The 15,535-nt window shown below is 33.0% G+C and overlaps 2 protein-coding genes across 2 annotated transcripts; both read right to left on the bottom strand.

Moving 5' to 3' along the window:
* Window positions 1-296: 296 nt before the first annotated feature.
* On the bottom strand, window positions 297-1,235 carry LOC124982595 (olfactory receptor 6C3). The gene has a single exon (XM_047549488.1). The coding sequence runs from the start codon at window positions 1,230-1,232 to the stop codon at window positions 297-299; it is 936 nt and encodes a 311-aa protein (XP_047405444.1). The 5' UTR covers window positions 1,233-1,235.
* A 6,335-nt stretch (window positions 1,236-7,570) lies between these two features.
* On the bottom strand, window positions 7,571-8,527 carry LOC124982902 (olfactory receptor 6C1). The gene has a single exon (XM_047549780.1). The coding sequence runs from the start codon at window positions 8,525-8,527 to the stop codon at window positions 7,571-7,573; it is 957 nt and encodes a 318-aa protein (XP_047405736.1).
* Window positions 8,528-15,535: the final 7,008 nt, after the last annotated feature.

Here is a 15,535-nt window from a genome sequence, read left to right as displayed (position 1 = left end):
TATGCCTTTTATGGAATGAGATGAACAGAATTAAAACTATTTACAATTATCATAGAGCATGTTTTAAATAAATACATATCAAGAAACCTCTGAAGGGGAGAATTGTAGCATATTTTTAAATAACTCAGTAAACAATATGATGGGTACGTTTGGGAGTGGAATGGAAGACATGGATCTGGAAAAACTCAAATTAAGCATAATATGGCATATAAAGAAAATATGAGAACAAGAATACTAAATAAAGATATTTATGGATTTCTGGTTATAGTGTCCTTTATTTTTGACAAAGATTTCTTTCATTTATTTGTAGAAAACACAACTCTGTGGACCACATCCTTGAACGCTTGTTTGACTTGCTGGTTCCTCAGGGTGTAGATGAAAGGGTTCAGCATGGGGGCAACGGAGGTGTTGAGAATAGCTACTCCTTTAGTTAGTGATGACTTTTCTTTGGCAGAGGGATTAGCATACATGAATATACAACTTCCATAAGAAATAGAAATGACAATCATGTGAGAGGAACAGGTGGAGAAAGCCTTTTTTCTCTGATTGGCAGATGGAATTCTCAAAATCGTCCTGATAATGTACATGTAAGACAAAACCACTAACGCCAAAGTGAATAGCAAAGTAACCAGAGCAAAGTAGAAACCAATAACTTCTAGGAGCCATGTGTCTGAGCAAGACAGTTGTAAAAGGGGAAAATAATCACATGCAAAGTGATCAATGACATTGGAAGCACAGTAATCCTGCTGGAGCAGAAGCATAAGGGGTGGGAAAATGGTCATAAATCCACCCAGCCAGGCACACAGCACAAGCAGGGTGCAGAGTTTCCTGCTCATAATGGTTGTATAATGAAGGGGCTTGCAGATGGCAACATAGCGGTCATAGGACATGGCAGTGAGAATGTAAAATTCAGTCACCCCCATGAAGATAAAGAAAAATAGTTGTGCTGCACAGTTGTTATAGGAAATGGTCTTATCCCGGGTGATAATAGCACCCAGAAACCTAGGGATACACACAGTTGTAAATGAGATTTCTAAGAAAGAGAAGTTCCGGAGGAAGAAATACATAGGGGTCTGTAGATGGGGGTCGACAAAGGTTAGAGTGATGATAGTCAGGTTTCCAGTGACACTTAACATGTAAGTGATAAATAAAAAGAGGAAAATTACAATCTGAAGTTTAGGATCATCAGAAAGGCCTAGAAGCACAAATTCTGTGATCACTGTGTGGTTCATCTGTCTCTCTCTCAGGCTTTCTCTTTGTACTTGTCTCCTGGTTTCTCCTTTTTCCTCTTTTAAAGATATTGGGGGTACAATAGAATTAAAGAGAGAAGAAAGACATAATTTATTATGATCAATATAGTCCTTATTGATACAATTTTAAATATCTTCCATAATATGTAACAATTTTATTTTGATTTTTCTTTGCAACATATTTTAATACATATTTCTAAGTCCAATTTGTTTGCTACTTGTTCTTTTATTTTAAATCTAGCAGCTGTATTTAGGGAATTTTTATACAGTAAGCCACATCATTGAGAGATGATGAATAAAATCAGTTATTCTTATATCATGTCCAATTTATGCAAAATATTATTACATTTTTTTGTCAAAACAATTACATGAAACATGTGTTTTTCTTTCCTTTCCCATGGTGAATGCATTAGATAATACTACAGACTAAAAACGAAAATAGGTTATCTTGATTTCATTGAAAGGCAACAGAAAAATTTGGAAGATTAAAGTAACAACCCATTATTCCTGTTAAAATATAAGAAATCAACTAACGATTTTGTTAAAAAGTAAAATACACTTTAAAAATATAAATTATTTGATTTAATTATTAATGTGATTTTTAATATTAATATTTTGGACTAATTATCAAGATAACATAAGAATATCTATACATATTATATATATATTTGCTAAAAGATAAATAATGTGATTATTTCATGTAGTAACCTGGAAATATGTTTACTTATTGATTTGCCTTAGAATTCTATCAAAATGTTTATTGTTTGATGTCCTTGATTTGTTAGAAATGTATATATATGTCTGTGTATGTATGTGTGTGTCTGTGTAAATATATATACACAGACGTATTCAGGCACATTGTATGCAGACATTTTTCATTATTGAGCTAAAAGGAACATGTATTTATTTTTCATCTTGCTTTGAAGCATAGATTTTTCCAGGAGGATCATGAGCTCAAAGACAGCCTCAGCAAAAGCTAATCTCTAAGCAACTCAGTGAGACACTGTCTCTAAATAAAATACAAAATAGAGCTGGGGATGTAGCTCAATGGTTGAGTGCCCCTGAGTTTAATCCACAGTACCCCCTTTCCCTCCTCCCCAAAAAAGAAAAGGCAAAATAGTAATTACTTGCCTTAGATCTTAGCAGCTCTGTCACTTGGATTATAGCACAGTATATTTTCCATTTGAACATCTTCCTTCCTTATCTATTAAGTTTTATGAAAAAATGTTTTCTTCCTTAATCATTTTGTCCCACATAAGTCCCTCATTCCATGGATGCACTCATCCATAAGCATGTCTTGAAATATGCAAGAAAACCTCTCCCATTCACCTTAACTCACTCTGTCATTCCTCAGATCTTCAAACACTGCCCTGGGTATGCTATTCTGTGGATTTGGTCTGCTAAGTCCCAACAGCTGTCATTTCCCTATTTAGAAGGTCAAATTTCTGCTGTGAAGGATAGAATGTAAAATCATTGCTTTTCTGCCAGACACTAGCAAAGGTCACAGAAAATCAAATTTGATTTTATATTTTCACTATTTCATGATGACTGAAGGGAAATAATTTAAGGAAATAAAAATGTAATGTCAGAAACCTTCAGTAAAACATGGCAATACATTATGTTCCCCCTCACTAATTTGATCTAGAAGTTTAAGAAAGTAATATTTAAGGAAAGAACAGAAAAGGTATGACATCATCGGGCATTTTGAGTATAGATTCTTAAATCAGAATCCTGCTTCCAACTGGTTGTGCTTTATATCTCAAATATTTCAAGTTTACTTGTTTTGTTTTTCAAAGATTTGATCTTATGGGAACAAGACAAAGTCCAGGCCACATCTGTTACCTTACAGACCTTGAGGGATTTCCGTTAGCCATCCTTCAGTTTCTTAGTAGCCTCCTTACTCTCTCCATTGTGGATCTCCCTCAAGAATGGTTACATTCCTTTTAGTATTCCACAGAGAATCTACAATGCTGTCTTCTGCAAACTATGTATTTCCATTAATTGCATCTATGAAATATTTTATTATTATGTAATATTTCATGAGCAATAAAATAACTGAAACATACTTTGTTACAAAACCTGAACCCTTAATCTAAATGATATTTAATTATATTTTTAAAATACAAAAATTTTCTACACATGCCTTTTTGATAATACTTTTTTAGATGTTGGTCACCTATAAACTAAAGGTTATTATATAATGGTAAGTTAAATAATAACTGTTATAGTGTACATATTGTTCTTATAATTAAAAAAATGTTATTACATACTTTAATTTCATCCTCATTACAAAGTGCAATATTTAATTGCCACAACATCTTTCCTCATCTTACTATCCGTCTTGGCTTTACCTTGATTTATCATCACTTCAACATTTTACTAAGAAATTATTAGTGACAGAGGATTAATATCCAGAATATGCAAAGAATATAAACACTTACCACCAGTAAAACAAATACCTCAATTAACAAATGGGCAAAATAACTAAAAAAATGTACTTTTCAAAAGATGAAATTCAAATGGCTAACAAATACAAAAAATAATATTCAACAGTCCTCAAGATCAGGAAATGCAAATCAAAACTACATTGAGAAATCATCTCACTCCAGTTAGAATGGCAATCATCAAGAATACATAATTAATTCTGGTGAGAATGTGAAGAAAAATGTACACTCACAGATTGTTGGTGGGGCTGAAAATTCATACAACCACTCTGTAATGCAATATGGAATTTCCGCAAAAGATTATCAATGGAAACTCTATAGGACCCAGTGATTCCACTCTTCAGAATTTATCCTAAAGAACTAAAATCAGCCCACTAAAGTGATATATGCATATAAATGTTAATAGCAGTGCAATTCATATTAGCCAAGTTACAGAACAAGCCTAGGTGCCTGTCAACAGATGAATGGATTAAGAAAATTGTGATATATAAACAAAATGGAGTTGTTACTCAGTCATGAAGAAGAATGAAATCATTGCATCTGCTGGTAAATGGACAGAACTGGAGAACATCAAGCTAATTGCAATAAGCCAGATTCAGAAATAATTACTCTCATATACAGAAGCCAAAGGAAAATAAGCGGGGGGAAAAGGGTGTGGTGGGGATCCCAAGAAAATTGGCAAAAGATGTCCCAGAGCCTTCAGACATTATTGTAAAGATGTCTGAAGCTTTATTTCCTAAGGTTCTTGTCTGAATAGTGAGATGAAGAGAAACTCAAGACTTATTGTCAACATCTCAAAATGTAATCACATTTTTACAATAAAGATTTTCAACTTTTGACTGATCATATACACTTTTGTATGGTGTTGTTTTCTTTCATTTTTCATCAGTTTTATTAATCTCTTTAGTTTGTCATGGCCTCTCTACACTCATATTTAGTAAGCAAAGATTATTTTTATTATTTTGTTTGTTTGTTTTTGGTACAGAGAAACTTTATATCAAGCACTCTTTTATAAGCTTGTAAAACAATAGTCAAGAAAAGTGATAGAGATCTTATTTCACATGAACTGAATGGAGACACACGAAACAATACACATAATAATTTTTAAAATTATGTTATTAGATGATAAAATGCTACAGAGAAATTAATGAAAGCCCACATAGATTAGGTTAAGGATTATGTGGAGTTCTGTAGTAGAGGTAGGTTTAGGATTAAGTCAGATATTTAGGACTTGCTCATTAAAATAGTGATGCTCAAACAAAGGCATTAAGGAGACTGAGATGACAGAAACTTCTGACTGTGACAGGAAAAGTCAAGAACTGAGTTGGTCACATAGAATTTATGATCTATAATTATCACTGTCAGAATTCCCAGGCTGTTTGTATGACTTAGTAGTCTATCTTATATGGCACCTAGAGCCTGTTTACATGTTACAGGGCCTATTATAAAATAATCAGTCTATGGTTTGTTTTGTTAGTTCTTCTCAAATATTTTCAAAATGTATCAAACTTCACACTGGGGTTTTCCACTTAACCTGGTTATAGAAGGATTAAGGTTGTGCAGGTTAATTCTATGTCATCTTGGCTCAGGGATACCCTGATGACTGATAAAACTTTATTTCTGGGTTTTTCTATGAGGGTGATTCTATTTGAATTGGTACTTTGACTTAAAGAGGAAGGGCCTCCCCATTGTGGGTGGACATCATTCTAACTGTTGAGAGCCCAAAGAGAACAAAAAGGTAGAAGGAAGAATGAACTTTCTCTCTTTTGGACTGAGAAATCCAGCTACTCCTGCCCTTGAACATTTCTAAGTCTTAAAACTCAGACCAGGCCTTAACCTATTGTTCCTCATCTTCAAATCTTTGGGCATGGATTAGAGCTACACCACTGAGTTTGTGGGCATCCACTTTGCAAAGATGGAGGATTATGACACTTTTGTTACCACAGCTGCATGAGTCAATTCTTCTAATAAAATACTTTCCATATCTGCACCTATAACTCCTATTGCTTCAATTTATTTGAAGAACTTTTACTAATACACTCTACTTCCAAGGAAGTTAGAGAAAATGTCTTTCAGGAATTAAGAACTTGGTGTCCTACAACTTCCTCTTAAGTTCAACATTACAAAAAATCATTATCTTAAAATGATTTCTGGACACGCTGACTTAATAAGATTATGAGAATATGAGATTTCAGATTATGTTTGGCTTTGTTTTATAAACATTCTCTTTTGCTTTTTAACATTTCCATTTTTTGCAGCTTCATGCAAATTATTTTGTAGTTTTTTGAAATAATTGTTTTTTGGCAAATTTCTATTTCTTGCCATTGTTTCCTAGGATTTAGGTCCCCTTATTTACACCTGGACATGATTCATACACATCTCTCCTTTACCTGGTGACTTTAAAACAGAGTTGGTTGTTCTGTAAGATCTGTGTTATAAACTACTTTGCAACTGCAGAAGACTACAAATTATAGAGAAAAATAAACCCTGATATTCAGAGACTTTATTTTGTTTTATCTTGATTCATTCTATATATGCATTAGGTCAGTGAAATTTATTCAAAATTGAGTGTATTGATTTGTATTCTTCAGATAGAATATGGAAACCATGGTGCCTGGCATATAGTAAATATGCTTAAAGAACATGATCAAATTTTTACATATAAAAACTTTATATATACTTGAATATTTTTCTTTGCAATGAAGCTTATATTTTATACAAAACAGAAACTCAAAAGATTTTACTTAAGTATCCACTAATTTGGATACATGCCCCATTTCTAAATAGTCCAAAACATGAGGATATCTATACCTATATCTGTATATTTCCTCATATATATAATATGTTCAAAGGATTTATATGTTTAAGAGATTTCATACACACACACACATACACACATATCATGTTTTGGATTAGTTTCCAACAACACGTAGCTCCATATATATATATACAAACACACACACACACATAAACACACACACAAGCACTCTCATATTCAGAAAGGAGCTTACTTAAAATGGAATATCAGAAAATAAAATTATCCCACATCTCTAATGCTTATTTCTTCATTATTTTCTGTAGCATGTATTCCTTATGTCTTTGAGTGTATATATACATATGTTTGTATATATTTATATGTGTGTCTATCTATACATCTACTGAGAAATTTATGATTTGGAAATATGAAAATCTATTTAGCACTTAAATATAAAGATGTATTATTAATGGTCCATGCTACATTGTAAATAGACAAATAACAAGTACCTTGGTTTATTTTTACTTTAGCTTATATATTATTGTTATTATTATTATTACTATTACTTTTTTGGTGCTGGGGACTGAACCTAGGGCTTTGCACATGCTAGGTGAGTACTCCACCATGGAGCTACAACCTCAGACCTATTTCTTGGTTTTAAATGAAAAAAAAAATTACATTTTCATTCACTTGTGTTACATGTAACATATTTCTTAGAAAAAAATGCAAGAAAATTCAAGGGAATTTCTGTAGAATATAAATAAAATCACAATTTATATTTTGGTGTGTGTTAAGTACAATATATTAATATCTAAAACTTGTGTCTCCTATATACGGGGATTATTTTTCCTGAAAAAAAAAAAAACTCATATTGCAATTGTCTTTTTAAATAATTATTTCTTGATAATTTGTGATAAACAAGCACCAGAAAAATAGGGTGTCAGAAAGGCATAAGAAAATAATTTAAATTTGGTGATATATATATTAAACAAATACACCAGTAAATGGTTTGGGAAAAGAAAAGAATGAATGACAGGAATGACATGGAGGGCAATGCTGATTTGAAGTTCTACTGAAATTTATTCTTTTGTATTTTAATTACCCATCAATGTGCTTTTACCTCAAGACACCCCATCTTTTCGTGTACTTGTGAAAAATACAATCTTCCTGGCCATGTTCATGAAGGCTTGCTTGACCTGCTGATTCCTCAGGCTGTAAATAAAGGGGTTGAGCATAGGAGCCACTGAGGTGTTCAGTACAGCCACGCCCTTGCTCAAAGACACTCTGTCTCTTGCTGAGGGTTTAATGTACATAAAAATGCAGCTGCCATAAGAGATGGAGATGACGATCATGTGGGAAGAACACGTGGAAAAGGCCTTTGTCCTCTGACTAGTAGAAGGAATTTTCAAAATTGTTCTGATGATATATATGTAGGACAGAAATATCAATGCCAAAGTGAACATCAGTGTAAACACGGCCCAAGAAAACCCCATTATCTCTAAGAATTTTGTGTCTGAACAGGACAGTTGGAGAAGGGGGAAGTAATCACAGGTAAAATGGTCAATGATATTGGACCTGCAGTAATCAAGTTGTAGCAGCAGCATGAGTGCAGGGAAGATGATTAAGAAGGAGACCAGCCAGCAAGCAAAGACAAGCATTGTGCAGACCTTTGGATTCATGATGGTGGTGTAATGCAGAGGCTTGCAGATGGCAATGTAACGATCATAGGACATGGCAGCCAGAAGGTAAAATTCAGTGACTCCCAAGAGAATGAAGAAAAATAACTGAGCTATACAGTTGTTAAAGGAAATGGTTTTATCTCCTGAAATAATGGTACCTAGGAACTTGGGTATACTGACGGTTGTGAATGAAACTTCCAATAGGGAGAAATTCCTGAGGAAGAAATACATGGGAGTCTGGAGATGGGAATCCAGCAGGGTGAGGGTGATGATGGTCATGTTCCCAGTGATGCTGAGCATGTAGGTGAGGAAGAGGAAGATGAATATTACCACCTGGAGCCTTGGATCATCTGACAATCCCAGGAGGATAAACGCTCTTACTTCTGTATGGTTTCTCATTTGCTTCCTTAGTCAATTTCCTCTTGTTAAACCTATAGGAGAAACCACAAAGAAAGCACTTGAGTTGATGATTAATAAATATCCAAGCATGAAGCTGGAATATAGCTGAAATATTATGCCTTTTCCATATTCAGGGGAAATGGAAAGAAACCTGATCATGGTAACGATCCTTCAGTTTCCACTCTTTTACAGTGAAAAACATTTTAGTCAAAGTAGAATTAAAAACTATTTTAGTATCAAAACTCCATTGAGGTGCTCTCTCTCTCCTGTTAGAATCGTTATTGTCAAACACACACACACACATACAAGAGGAAATGCAGATTACAATATGTGTTGAGAGAACTCTTACAAGAGTTAGTAAGAATGCAAATTAGTACAAGCTACTGGGAAGAACAGCGCGTAGGTTATCAAAAAACAAAAAATAAGTCAGACGCAGTGGTACAGGCCTGTAATCCCAACCTCTTGGGAGGCTGAAGCAGGAGGATTGTGAGTTCAAAGCCAGCCTCAGCAACACTGAAACCCTAAGCAACTCAGTGAGACCATGTCTCAAAATAAAACACAAAATAGGGCTGGGGATATGGCTGAATAGTCTAGTGCCCCTGAGTTCAATCCCCAGTGTTGCCCCAAACAAACAAACAAAAACTACAAAATGATCCAACCATCCTACTACTGGGCATATACTCAAAAGAAATGAAGTCAGCATTCCAACGATATTCCTGCGTGCCCATGTTTACTGTGGCACAATTCACAATTGTAAATACAGTCAGGGCCTAGGTGCTCAACAGATGAATGGATGAAGAAAATGTAGTTTGTATATGTAAAGGGGAATTATTCAACTATAAAGAAGAATGAAATCATTCGTAGCAAAATGAATGAATTGAAGGATATTAGGTTTAGTGAAATATGCTAGACACAGGAAGACAAGTATCCATATTCTCTCTCATATGTGGAAACTAAGGATAAAAAACAAGTAGAATAGTGATTAGTAGTCATTAGGAAGGGTTCAAGAGTGGGTTGGTGGGAGGGTGGAGAAAGAGTGGCTGATTATAATCAATGCATGTTGTATACATCTATGGAAATATTGCACTGAATGTCATTAACATGTACAATTAATATGTGTGCAAAAAATAAATTAAAAAGTAATAAGAAAATAATTTGGTATTACACAGCATGAAATGGTATGGCCAAGGTTTTTAGCCAGACTTTTCTTTCCAAATGGTCCTTCTTACCTTTCAGATATGTGTCTGCAGAATATCTTCCCAAATAGAATCACATTTAAGACACTGCTGCTATCACTATAGACATTTCTCTTTATGTAATAGTTTAATTACATTGAGAATTTCCAAAAATGGAAAAGACATATAATTTTTAAAAGGTGGTTGTTTTATCCTTAGCCATCCACCAACATTTAGTACCTCTCATCAGCTTTTCCAATTCCTGCTACTTCCTTGTCTGAAGCTGAAAATACTGATGTCATTGCCATGAGCAATCTCAGGTGTCGGGGAAAGAGGGGAGAAAGAAGTAAAAAAAGTGTATGTTGGAAGGTTTGAACCTGAGATTTGTTTCATGTAAATCTCTTGCAAAATTTCATGATATTTTAGTCTACGTGTGTGTCATTTTTATGACCTTTATTCCTAGTCAACTATTTTGTTTTATGATTGAAATAACAAACATCATTATTTTTGTTAATATTTGAGGATGCCCTCAGATAAAGAGATAGATAAGTAGATCCCAAGACAGCTTGCTTTAATATTTTTATTTATATTTTAAAATAATAAATTTTAATGCTATTTTAGAAGTGAAGTTTAAGTGCTATTACCAAAAGTATTTCCTTAGGAAAGGGGGAATGTTGGGTTTTGAATCAAGTTCACTTTTTGAGTCTTAAAGTCACTTACTCCTGTGTGCTCAGTTTCCTTAATTATAATACAAATCATTCTCATTTGATAATTGTGAGATTTAAATAAGTTTTTATATGTGAAGCATTTGGAAAAATACTTAATATTTAATGGAATTTGTATAGACATTTTTCTATGAAGAAAATATTCCCTAAACTCTGAACTGAAACCTTTGGGATTAAGATGATGTCCTAAGCCAAAGGTTATCTTAGATAAATAGGAATGAATACATTTAATCCCAAAAGAATTACACAAGAACAACAACAATAGTAGAGTAGGAATTACCTGATTGCACAGTACTACTCACTTAGGTAAGTGATTGTTAGCTTTGTTCTTCTACACTGTCTGCATTAAGCTGACATCTACAACCCTATTTTATGTACCTCCTCCCGACTAACACTTTACACACACACACACACACACACACACACACTCTACTCCCATCCCTGGCCAGGATTTGATCACTGCACCTGAGCAAATTGAGTATTCACAGCATATCCACATTAACCACTGCTAATTTGTTTTTTTGGATATTCATTATTTATAACCTTTCTGGAAGTGATTGTGACTTTTGAAGTAAACTGTAATGAGCATTGAGAGAGGCACGTAGTAATGACACCCCAAATCACCCCTTTCCATCACAGGGGGTGTATCCATTGTATACATGTCATAAGAGCCCCTGGGTCATTTCTCCCAACCCACCACACTTAGACTGTGCTGAAGTCTCCTGTGAACTCTGTCCTTACCCTGCACACCCTTGAAAGGACAGCATCTTACCTTCAAAACCATTTCAACATTTTCTAGTGACTAGCAGAGTTAAATGGAAAAGAATCATTCATCTAGTTAATGTTGAGTTTGCTTCTGAAACAAATGCTGCCATCAGGCACAGTTCCCTATTCTATGCCATATTCTAACTTAGACAGTGCTTATATTTTATTTTCCCTTATAAGATCTATTTCCCTACATTACTGCCTTACAAGATATGCTTAAATACTTGACCCAAATTCCCTATGTTGAATAAATTTAAAACAAAAAACATGTAAAAGAAACCACTTTTTAATGACACATAAATTTTTAAACCTTCATTGCACATTATTTCTAAATGACCTTTGCAACATTTCTTTATAATCTATTCTTTCAATTCCCTTTACTTGTCCTCAAGTAATATCACTCTAACCTTTTCAGGGTTTGTTTTTATTAAAATCAAGAGTTTTTCATAATACCTGAAGTAACGAGCCACCTTCCCATCAAGTTACATTTGGTGTCAGTCTCAAGTTTAAAGTACTTGTAATTACGTACTGATATTGGAAACTCATATTTGTAAAAATAATCACATCATTACTATTCCATCATGAAAATGTATGAATGAACTATATTTTAACCTTGTTTCCAACTCTATTGGTTATCTACTTTTCTTCCTGTTTGTTAATTTTGACATTTTTTTCTGAATATTAATAATAACATGACTCACTATCTTTTTCTACTGATTAAAAATCTGAAGAAATATAGGAGATGCTGTGAAGGAAGATATCAACAAAATACTGAACAGTTTTTGAGCACAACACAAAAAATGAACACTTCTATAGAAAGTTTCCAAAGACCAAAGAAATAGGCTTAAAGAAACCCTAGAAGTAGGAGATCTAATATCAAACATTGGGGGTGGTATACTCTGCTTTTATGTAAAAATTTATAAAATTTCAATTTCAATTGCTAACATAAAATGAGTGTGATAAAATTATGAATATTCATATTCCTTTGAAAGAATAATTAAATATTAAATAAGGTATATATGATTTCTAGAGCCTTATACTATTCCAATGATGTATTTGTGTGGAGGCTGATGGGTATCTGCAAAGATTTAACTCATCATTTCAGTTTGTTATTTGTGAATGCAGATCCATATTTTCTCCTGGAAGAACATGTTTTAGGTTATTAAGTTCTCCTTTCATTTTACCCATTTCATCAAATTACTTGGTACTTTCTTTCCAAAGAATCTGAGACAGATTCCTTGAGTCATTCAAAATGAAATTTAGTACTGATATTTACATTTGTTAAATAGAACTTGCACTTTGCAAACCTCTGCCACCAAATGAATATTAATAATGACCTCCTAAACAAACCAGATACAATATGGGCAATATTTCATGTCCAAGGTGAAAAAGAGACACTATATTAAAAAATATATTAGGTTTGAAGGATCAACGAATGTTCCTTAGAGACTGAGATAAGAGACCTTCTTTGGTTCCATTTGATTTCTGATCTCTCTGTCTCTCTCTCTGTGGTTTGTAATAATTTTTTGGTTATATTGCATTGGGTTGAAATCTTCCTTAGTGATGAAAAAACTTTGAGAATCTACTTTTTCAACATTTTGTTTCTTCAATTCTCTCTTTTTCAATTAAACCCCAGTAGAAATCAATAGAAAATTTTCACAGAGCATCTGATCCTGTCACACTTTTTTTTTTTCTACTTTATAAATTTCAAGAGCTGTTCAGAGTCCAGGTTAATATGTTAAAGAACAGGCTAATTACTGAATCAGCATCAGGGCAATCTCCAGTCCAGCTTTATAGCCACACTAAAATGTTCTTCCGACACTTCTCAGGAATTCAAGACTCTGGGCCCCGACATGGGGATGGTTCCCGAGAACATCTGTCAACATGAATAAAGCAAAGCTTCCTCAGGAGAGTCAACTGACTGTTTAGAATACTTGTTATATTAGAATTTACTTTTACAGTTTCTCAAAACTATTTTAGAAGATTTTTCCCTAAAACAGTAATAGGAATAAGAATACTTTATATTTATCAATTTCAGTAATGATGGACAAGCTCAATCTCTACATTCATGCCTGCATGTATACAAGCAAATCAAGGGAAAAAAGAGATCATGAAACTACATTTGATGTTCATTTCATAAATACTAAAACCAGTGTCTGTAAGGCTTTAATCTTTTATTGCATTAACTAGTTATCTGTAATTTAAACAAGAAAGGAAGAAGAAATGAATTAACAATAAAATCATCATATCAAAACATGATTAATTTATTATTTATTACATATGGTATAGGCATAGTTGTTTGATGTAGATCAAAAATACAAATGTGTGATGTAATGGATTGGTGACTTTGAATGCATTGATTAATTTCATCAAGCTCAGTCTCTCTGCTTAAAATATTGTTGGAAGTTCAAGAGTGTTTTTGAGAATTAAACAAAATTGTGTAAAAAAAATGTGCTCCATAAATCATGTGACTCTTAGGTTCTAAGAATAACTGTGTTAATGATTATTTTCTTTTGGTTAGAATTAATTTTTTATTCTGGGAAGGGTATTAGTAGTAGTTGTGGTTTACTAAACACAAGTTCACTCCAGTGACTGAAAACTTATATTTTACTCAGTCTTTATAAGTATGAAATTCTTCTTATTATTCCAAAATGAAGCATTGAGAATTAGAGTGTGTAATTTCCATTAAATCATATAGCTAGCAAATAGGAATACACTCTCAGGCTATCTACATCTAAAGTCTGTTCCCTTAAATAAAATACTACAAGTCTGCATTCATTTAAAAATATGGAGATACAGTTAGAAATTTTCTCCTTTCAATCAATAGAAAATAAATGGTTTAATTAAAATAAAACATCCTAAACATTTTATATGAATTTTAACTTGTCAAATTGCAAAATATACCTCAGTATATTCTATTTAACCTGATTGAAAGTCAGGCTGTTTAGTATTGAATCAATGCTGAAATTTGGGAAACTTCTCCTGCTCTCTGTATGCCCAACTTACCTCTGGTTTTCACCCAATTTCAGGAACACCCAGAATGATGGAATAATAAAAAATTAGCCAAAACCTCTGTTGTAATCCAGGAAACCAGTATTTCTAAAAATATTTCCTTTTTCTTCCACTGAGCTAGTCTGCTTGTTTTAAATTGTAGGATTTGTATCACTTAAAAGGCATTTGTGATAGTGTCAATATTTTCATCATATTTTTCCATTTTATCCCAAGCAGATATATTTCTTTTATTATAAATTTTGAGGAAGAAGCAAAAATGTAAAACAGAAACAGTATCAGAAGAGCTTTAAAATGGTTTGGCATGGTTTGTATATAAATTTATTGTAGCACGAGCTACTTAATATTTTATCTATTTTCTCTGTCATTGGCTCAAGGGACCAATTCAGTGAATGAAAATTGCCAGAAGAAGAATGTAAAAAAAAAAAAAAAACCCAAAGGAATGTAAACAATACATATTACTAACAAAGTTCTGAAAGGAAGATTGGGGGACAGTGTTCAATAAGACCAAGAAAAAATAATAACAAGCAAATAACAGCACTACTTGTAGACATTTTTCCTTTGAAATCATTTTCTGGGATGAAGACAGCAACCAAATACAGAATCTTAATTCCTAATGCAGAATTGTACCCAATGATCCATGACAATTTTCAAACTGAGAATCGACTACATTTTACTAAAGGCCTCTATTATTTCCATTGTTAGTCTGCCTTCCTTGAATAATTTCTACTACCATAATACTGCTCACACTTTGAATATTTTTTCATGCTCATTCACTTGTTCAACAGCACTGGCAGTTGAAGAGTTTCCTGTTTTGACTAATTGATGTTGTAATTTTTATGTCAAGTAAAATATCTGGAGGTAGTATCTTCCTTGATAGAACTAGCATCATATAATCATGCCCAAATGAGGTATAGCAATGGAGAAAAGTCAATAATTTATTCAGATTTTTAGTAAAAAAAAAAGGCAAAATATAAAAATAGAGCAAAGGCTAGTGTTTTTGTTTGTTTTTGTTTAATTTTAGGCTATTATATGGGCAACTATTGCACAATGATCTCAGTCAAGTTACTCAACTTTTTTAAGCATCAATTTACCCATTTATAAAAAAAAATACATAACTATGTCATTTTGACATACAGCTGTGAGGATTAAATAAGATATGATACAGGACATAATAGTCCCAAAGAAGGCATGAAATAGTTATTTTTTAAAGAAATTTCAATCAGACTTGTAGGATGCCTAAGAGTCTTGGTCTTTACCTAAAAATTCATCTTTATTTTTGAAGAACAAATATATGGATAAACAAGGGGAACATATAAAACTACATAGAATAC

Source organism: Sciurus carolinensis, chromosome 4 (genome assembly GCF_902686445.1).
Source record: "Sciurus carolinensis chromosome 4, mSciCar1.2, whole genome shotgun sequence".
NCBI classification, from domain to species: Eukaryota; Metazoa; Chordata; class Mammalia; order Rodentia; family Sciuridae; genus Sciurus; species Sciurus carolinensis.
Note: the sequence above shows the minus strand (reverse complement) of the source record. Positions and strands in the feature narration are given on the sequence as shown.

Coding starts and splice junctions, on each gene's coding strand:
- LOC124982902 (XM_047549780.1), bottom strand. CDS start 8,527: ATGAGAAACCATACAGAAGTAAGAGCGTTTATCCTCCTGGGATTGTCA.
- LOC124982595 (XM_047549488.1), bottom strand. CDS start 1,232: ATGAACCACACAGTGATCACAGAATTTGTGCTTCTAGGCCTTTCTGAT.